Below are 8,487 nucleotides of genomic sequence, written 5' to 3' on the forward strand. Positions count from 1 at the left end.
AGCTCTATTCCAAAAAATAAGTATGCACACACACACACACACAGCCGATAAACTAGAAGGTAGGATGAAGGAAAACAACTGCCAATTGAGGGGCTAAAAAATGAAAGCTAACATGATTCTTCCAGGGGTTTTTATAGTGCTATTTTTGTTTCATCTTCACAAGAAAGACTCAGATCACAAACCGCCCCCAAACTCTGTTCCCCAACAAGTTAATAGTATGCCTCCCCCAGACTGGACATTTAAATCACAAGATTAGGCCTGGTACTCCGCTCAATGTTTGTGCATTCAAACTGGAGGAGGAGATTCGACAACTACCTTTCTAAATAAAACCGCTGAAATAACTCTTAACAAAAGACCCTGCCACCATACTTCTAAAATCGTCTTGAAATGATTTGTCTTTCCAACTGGGCAGCACCAGGGTTCATGTCAGCGAACGCCTTTAAGTGCATCTACTACTGTGCAGAAAGGAATCCTACATTTAGCTTCAAAGGAGTGTCAGAGATTTATCCCCTCCACCCCTCCCCCTCCCCCTCCCTTCCCTAGCAACTGGTAACCTCAGAAAGCGGACTCTGCATCTAGAAAGAAGCAGTTGGTCTCTGGCTTCATTCGACTTGCCAAGCTGCTCCCAGGCAGAAGCACGGGTCACTTTTCTCCACACTGAGTTGGCCTGCGCGGGCGTTCAGCTGGTTTTCTCCATCACCTCAAGAAGGCTTTCCTGATCGAATTTCTCCATGGCTTGTATTGAAAATGTGTAAGTACAAAACTGAGTGCAACTGTTTAATGTGAAGGCAAGAGGGAGTTTGAATCATTGTCCTGTGTTAAGGACGACAGGGACTAGGGGGTTGCCGGGGATGCGGCAGGGGATCACGGACAAAAAGCTTTTGAAGGATATAAACTCGGCTACTAAGAATACCGGATTTAAGGGTGAAGATTTTGAAATGTAATTTTAAAACAAAAGTGGCAAATCTTTAGTCTAAATCATGGGGTTTAAAGATGAGTAAATTCTCTAGGATGTGGTATGGGTTGACTCAAAGAAAACTTTAACCAAAGTCGGTGTAAATGTTGAAGGATGCTCCGTAAAAGAGAAACAAACTGGGGTGCTTGTTAACATAACTAACCTCTCTTCGACTTCTGTGGAGAAAGGGGAATGTATTCCCTCATAAGACTTTCCAGAGCACTCCTGCCAGAATGTGGATGATGGGTTTAGTGGATCATAGATGCTACTGGACCTGGAAGAGCGGGATTTTCTGTTTTGATGGTGTGCCTGTGCAATGCAGCCTTTAAGGAAGCTCTCTGGGTCTTCTAGGCTTCCTTTCTGCCTGGAGGAGGTGGAGGATAAGGGGGCCAGGGTGGAGCCACAGGTCAGCCAGAAAGAGAAACCACAAAGCCTGGCGCTAAAGGAACCACCTGGTGAGGGGCCAGCAGGCTGAAGAAGCCTTTGCCTACCACACCCGGGAGGAGACAGGGCTCTCCCTTTTCCCATGGTGTATTCCAGCGAGTTCAACTGATCACATATTTCAGATAATTTCTGGTCACCGCATTCCCATTTTTCTCAAGTTCTTTATTTCTGCTTTTGGAAGCCTTGGAGGGCACGCCCCGTCACCCCTAGCAGCAGCTGCGGATGAACGCGGGAACCGGAAGCCGCGCGCCGACGCGCCGCTCCAGTGTCCAAGTGCCCTGCTGAAGGATGATGCCGAGTCCTGGGGCCACCCTCCCGGCCCGCTGAGACCTCCCTTCAACGTGCTGGGCGATCTGGCAAGAGAGCAACTGGAGCGCCGGTCGGAGAGAACAGCATCCTGCATTCCTGTCGACAGTGTTCTCAAACACCCGTATGGGCCACCACCTGCTGGGGCGGAAGAGTCCCTAGCAACAGCAGAAGTAAATAGCTCCGAGGGGCTGGCAGGCCGGAGGCAGAGGGGACAGGATTCTATTAATGTGTCCCAGGAATTCTCGGGCGGCCCCCCAGCACTAATGGTTGGGGGGACAAGGGTCAGCAGTGGGGGCCCTGAGAGAGGGGGCAGCAACGCAAGGTTGTATGTGGCTTTGCCGCGAGGTCAAGGATTCTTTCCACCTAGGGGCCCGCAAGGAAGAGGCCCTCCACATATCCCCACCATGAGATCGGGGATAATGATGGAGGTGCCTCTGGGAAATCCGAGAATGGCCGGCAAGGAGAGGCTGGCTCACGTCTCTTTCCCACTGGGAGGTCCGCGGCAGCCCGCGGAGAACTGGCCGAGGCCTCTGCCGCTGTCTTCCAGTACCCCGGGTTTTCCTTCTTGCGCTACTGCTCATTGCTTCGTTCCTCCGCGACCTCCGAGTTTCAGCCCGTTTCTCGCTATGCCAATCGCTTTCGCTCCTCCCCCGATATTTGGTCCTCCATTGCCTTCCTATTTTGCCGGTTTCCCTTCCTGGGGAGTGCCGGTTCCTGCATCCTCAAACAGAGAGAACAACTGAGGGCAAAAAAGGAACAACAACAAAAAAAAGCTGGGGAAAGAGGTGAAAGTTACTCATATACATTTTTATATTTGAACCCTCCTACCCTCTTACACTCTGTTTAGCACCCATGTGCCTTACACACTTGGGAATGCAATAAAGATTCTGAAGTTTGAAATATTGTGAATTATTTTTTAAAATGCCCCTCTGGGGGCCTAAACCTTGGATTTCATTTTCTACTTGTAAGGAAGGTAAAGCAGTCATGTCCCAGAGTTTTCTAAGTAGCTCAGTTGTGTCTCTGACACTGGCTTGCAGCTGGAGCTGTGGGGAGGGAGGAGCCGTTAGACTTGGCCACGTCTAGGGTGGGGGATTCCTACCTACCTAAGGCTATCCGGGTGGCTCAGACCAGGATGAGTGAACGGAGATAAGATCCAAAAGGTGGACCCAAGTCCCGATGAGAGAGAAAGAAAAATACACAAGCACTAAAAGTAGCCAGATGAGACTGAGGTGAGCGTAACCTAGTCAACATTCCACAGCCAGTTAGAGGCAGAACCAGGCTGCAAGGTCAGGAAAGAAAAGGAGAGATGAGGGAGTTCTACACCACTGAGTCAAACATGAATGTTTGTCTCTTGACATGTCACCGTTGCGAAGTACATGGTATATACAGGGATGGCTTAATACAAGTCCAGGACGAGATGGAACAAGAGCTGATACCCTCACCGGCTCTCTGCACAAAGGGCTACTATATACTCAGAACTTTGAAAGGCAAATGAAAACATCTCACTCGGGTGGGAATATTTTCTCTGATCCTGCTGTGTTTGTCTTCATCATAAGGTGCTACAGCAACCCATTATAATGATGGCTCTGAGGGATGATCAAAGTGCCCAGATAGGAAGCTTTTCAAATTCAAGTGACAAAGATGCAGGCACAGCATACAGGCTGGAAGGAAGGCCATTCTGACCACTGCACAGTTAAATCACACAGTGGCCTTAAAACACAGCGCCACTCTATATGCAGAGCCACTAAACTGGACATGTGTGTAGAGAATGTTTCTTCCAATGAGCATTTTTCATGCGCAGAGCTGATGTAAGTAGGTGATGTAAGTAGTCAAAGACTGACAAAACCTGCAGGTCCAAAAGGCACCTAACCTATAAGCAAACCCATGCATGTGTTTTTAGCACCAATAGTGGGTTCTTCGTTGCACGGGTCCATGAAGTTTCTTTTTCTCTATTTGTTCCATAAGATATTGTTCTAGATTTACAGGTGGCAGCACGGGGTTTAGAAGGCGCATCGGGGTCGTGCTCGCTAAAATTCCCCTCACTCTGTGTCTGTTCTGAAGCTGGCGCGGCCCCATCAATTCACTGTGGTGGGTTGAGCAGCCGTATTCAGTGAATCATTTGACAGCTGCTCGCAATGAGTTAGCTTAGTCCCAGCGTACCAAACACTCACTGAATTTTCAGCCTTAATGAACAGAAGAGTTGGGCACGCTTATAGTCATCAAAAATATCTTTTGAGCCAGATGTTAAAAGGTATTTTGACAAGAAATCAAGTTGTTGTGTCAATGGCAGTGCTGCATCTCTGGGGAGTCACCAAAAGGTGTGGTAAGTGACAGCAGAACAGGATACGGTTTCCTTCTCCAAGGAAGTCGCTCCGATAAACCCCCCGAAAGACTTTACTCACAGTTCCAGCAGTCCATGGCAAATTCGCTATAACAAGAAAGTGCCACCAATACAATCTGCTTCCTTCCTAATACCCTGTGTGGGTTATTTTCTATGCCTTTTCAAAACACGAAACACCTATAGTAAGCAATAAAAAGTAACTATTAGCAAATTAAGGCATTGAAGTTTTATTTCTGCCTCTGTGGTGTAGGATAAATACATTGTCTGTAGTATATAAGGAGCTCTGTGCCTATGTAACAAGTTTCAGTAAACACAGGTATCAAATAAGCCTGGGATCCTGTTGTTAAATGCAAGTGAAATGCAAATATTTTCGTTTATTCACAGCTTCTTACGGAAATACTTTATTATCTTGTTATTGTAAGTGCCAGCATCCTCTGTGACAGCAAAACACCCATTTTTAAACAGATGATTTGCCTTAAAATAGCTATTTTAAAAAACTGTTTATGGCAACTTCTAGAAAAAGAAATTGCAATGTATATAAGAATAGACAATAATGCCGAATTAAAATACTTCTGTTATCTGCAAAAAAAAAATTAAAATTAAAATTAAAAATAAAATTATTCAGGTGCAACAAGAGCTAATATTAATCTTACACCAAAATCTTCTATTCATTTTGGAAAGTGCACATAAATTAATGTATTCAACACTCTTGAACATATATATTTTCCCTTTCTCTTCTGTGGCTTAAATAGCTCCTAACCACAAAAGGGAAGATAAACATCTACCAAGTAGCCCTTTCTTCTGATAGTAATGGGGCTGGGTTAAGTATTTCCTATTCTAAGTTATAATCATTGTCACAAGAAGATTCATGTTGTGCTGTTTATTATTTATAGTTCTCATTATATTCTTTGTCACAAGACTGGAGCGTCAGAATTTTAATGTCCTATATATTCTCTAGAAGATAATAATAAGCTGTACAACTTTGACCTTTTCCATGTCCCAAAGTATGATTCATTAGCCATTTCTATTTTCCACTGTTTACAACTTCTGTAGCCTGACTGATGGAAGAGGTACATATGCAGCCAATCAAACTGCAGGAAACTGAAAATGTTAAAGTTTAAATTATGACATTTTAAAAGTTTATAGTCTTTCATAAACCAGAATGACATTAAAATTACACATTATTCTTCTGAGAATTCTTACAACAAACACGAAACAGGATGAAAAAATTTATTTTTACTGGAGTCTTAACGTTGAGATCATAGAGTTATCGTCATCTACCACAGAACAAATGGTTTATTGCATGGCTGTTACTAAATAACTAAGTAGCATATATGTATAATGGGGGAGAAAGACACCCTTCCATAACTACTACATCGTACTCTAATAATGGCTTTGAATTCTCCAGTGTTACTGAGAGCTGTTGATTTTTAAAGGCCTTAATTCAGAACTACGTAAAATGACTATTTCAAGATCAATGGGCGAAAACTAGAGATAAAAGAAATTTTAGGCAGATAAAAAACACTACGTCATGTCATAGGTTAATTCCATAGCTATCACAAAACGTTGTCTGTCTTCTTTATAATGAGCTGGATTGAGTGATAATCCCACAGAAAGAGCAAGTGATGAGACTAAATTAAGTGAAAGAACCCATCTGTTTCCCTGTGATGATATTCATTTTTTTCTCGTAATAATGGAAATGTACAGCATTTATCAAATCAAGTCTAGATTTGAGAAGTCAGGAAAATTGGGCTTAATCATGCAATCTTTTCTTAAGTGCTTGAGAAGACACTGCCCTTGCCAAAGACTAATTAAATATATGTGCTTTCTCTCCACCTTTGGGAACTTTACTGCCATTCAGAAAGGCTTTCTCAGGATCTCAATTCCTCAAAGAAACTATCTGTGGAACTTACTTTCATGAAGTGACTCTACCATTGCTCTTTTGAGAACGGACAAATACCCTAACTACTTTATGGGGGTAAACTGACCCCATCTTTCTCAAGTCTGAAAATCTCTTCCCTCAAGTACAATAAGGTAATACAAAACACACAAAGCCACCATTCCTACCATGAAGGGCTTTGTCTGTCTAATAGTACCTAATTATAGAATTCATTGGGAAATATCCCTTTATAACTGACTTCATCCAAAACCCTGACAGCAACTCAGGGAGTATGGGAATTTGATGGATGGCCTTTGTGCATGTGAGGAAGAGAAAAATGGATGGAGAAAGATAGATGATTAAAAATAGAGAGGGGCAGGGCCCCTGTCAGTTGAGAAGAGATGAAGTGCTTTAGAAGAGGAAGCAGCTGTATATTGGAAGTACTGTAGGCAAGGTAATACATTTGGATATGGGAGAACATAATCCAGAGAAGACAGGAAGGGGCAGTTTGAAAAGAAGGAAGTTTTCCGGATTTAGTATTTCATGACCAAAAGGGCTCTGTGGAGGAGTCACGCATTTGAGAGGGTGGGGAGGAGGTGATTAGAGAAACCCTATCCAGCCTTCCTAAAAATGAATCTATCTCTGCTGCTTCATTCTTTCCTATAAATGTCATCTCTCTTTAGATAGCAACCAGTCTCATATTGCCGATGTGAAACTGGAAGCCCTTTCTGGTTTAGGTTTCCTCAGTCCCCCAAATTGGCCTCGACAAGCAGACACATCATCAAAGTTGCTTTCTGAGTGAAGTTGGTGTACAATGAATTAGGCTCAAAGAAGAACATTCTCCCATCAAGTTCTTAAATATATCAGACCCCAAATGTTTTTTTCTTTTTTAATTTAAACTCCAATCTTTTTTTTCCCCCTACTGAGGTACACTGGTAATTTCCTAAATTTGCCTTTTCACTCCTCCCCTTAAATCATAATTTCTTAAGGTAGAGTGGCTGGCCTTATTAATCACACTTCATCCAAAGATCAAGTAATCTGTTTTTTCCCAGGTAGCATGGGGCATATTTTTACCTAAAGGGGTATAAAATCTTTACACATTGTGTTAATGCTCATTGGTGCTCAAGTGCTATTAACAATATACTCTACTATTTAATGCACTAACTAAAAAGTTGATTATCCATAAGTAGAACAATTTTTTAAAATCTTGTATTAGTAATAAGTCACATCTGGAGGAAAATAATCAAATATAAATAATGTTTCATAGTAAAAAAAAAAATAAAAACCTATGAGATAGTACTATAAAGACTATCAGTAAAATCATGGATAATCCCAAATTTAACAGAATGCATGGCTTTAAAAAACAATCTTTTCAGAGTTTATGTAAACTTTATTGCTTCAGTGCTAGGCATTTTCACAAATCACTTGCAATGTATGTGCACCTCAACTTGCCCAACTTTATGATTAGTTAACAGTGCTAACATCACCAGTCAAACAAATCCGTGCACCTATCACTTCAAAACCATATAAAAGCTTATTTCTCCTTCAAGAATTCAATATGAATTGAAGTTATATGAGGAAAATGCCAGTTCCAATGCCTAAATGTCACCCTTTTTATTTAACTTAATGTTGTTACCCTTTTAACAGAGCCAGCAATGGAGGCTACAAGGGGCAATCAACCCTTAATTGGAAAACTGGTTAAGAGGTCTTAGGTCTTGGGTCTTAGACTCATCTAGTCAAAAAAAAAAAAAAAAAAAAATCAAACATAACAGAGTATAAAGCACAGAATCCAAGTGCTGGAAGATTAAAGTTATTCAATGTGCATTTATTGAACGTATTATATAAGAATAGCTCTACACTGGGTGCTACAGAAAAATTAAAACCAAGTAAACACCTGTGGAAGTGACTACCAAGAGGACATTTGTTTTCCTTCAGTAATAAAAGATATATCCTTTATAGTAGAAGGAGTTCCCATGTGCTCATGAGTCTGTATTTAGAATTTCCACCACTTCTCTTGATCTGATAGGTTCTCAATAGATGGAGAAACTGAAACTCGAGAGATTTGGTGATTTGACCAAGAACAAAATGTGACTTTGTGGGAGAGTCAGAATCCTCTTGCTACACCATATTTCAAATATATTAAAGATATAAATGTAAATAAGAAAAGAAAAATCCCCATAAATACTAGAAGAAAATATAAGTGAAATAAATGAATATTTACATAATATTGATCTTTCTTCTCATGACAATAAAGTCAGAAACCATAACAGAACACCTACAATATTAAAATCATCTATGTCAAAATGATCATAAACAAAATTCAAAAGCAAATGAAATCCTTGGAGAAATTTTGCATCATATTGTGAAAAAGGTTTAAATGTTATTAACAAAAAATTTGTGAGCCAATAGAAAAAGAACATATCCTCATAAAAATGGATAAATGATAATATTAACAGGTAATTTATAAAAGAAAACAAAAAGGTTAATAAACATATAAAATAATTAGTTTATAAGTATAAATTAAAATAAATGCAGTTTTTATGTGTCACACTAGCAAAG

At 40.9% G+C, this 8,487-nt stretch overlaps 1 protein-coding gene across 1 annotated transcript; it reads left to right on the plus strand.

The window, feature by feature from the left end:
- Positions 1-572: 572 nt before the first annotated feature.
- Positions 573-2,608, plus strand: PRR32 (proline rich 32). Its single transcript, XM_010946061.3, has 2 exons — positions 573-751; positions 1,581-2,608. The coding sequence occupies exons 1-2, from the start codon at positions 732-734 to the stop codon at positions 2,449-2,451; spliced, it is 891 nt and encodes a 296-aa protein (XP_010944363.2). The 5' UTR covers positions 573-731; the 3' UTR covers positions 2,452-2,608.
- The last annotated feature ends 5,879 nt before the right edge of the window (positions 2,609-8,487 follow it).

Source organism: Camelus bactrianus, chromosome X (genome assembly GCF_048773025.1).
Source record: "Camelus bactrianus isolate YW-2024 breed Bactrian camel chromosome X, ASM4877302v1, whole genome shotgun sequence".
NCBI classification, from domain to species: domain Eukaryota; kingdom Metazoa; phylum Chordata; class Mammalia; order Artiodactyla; family Camelidae; genus Camelus; species Camelus bactrianus.

Bases quoted from the DNA above. Each gene is read 5' to 3' on its own strand.
- PRR32 (XM_010946061.3), top strand. From the start codon at position 732: ATGGCTTGTATTGAAAATGT. The intron at 752-1,580 runs GTAAGTACAAAA...TGCTTTTGGAAG, and splicing joins ATGGCTTGTATTGAAAATGT to CCTTGGAGGGCACGCCCCGT.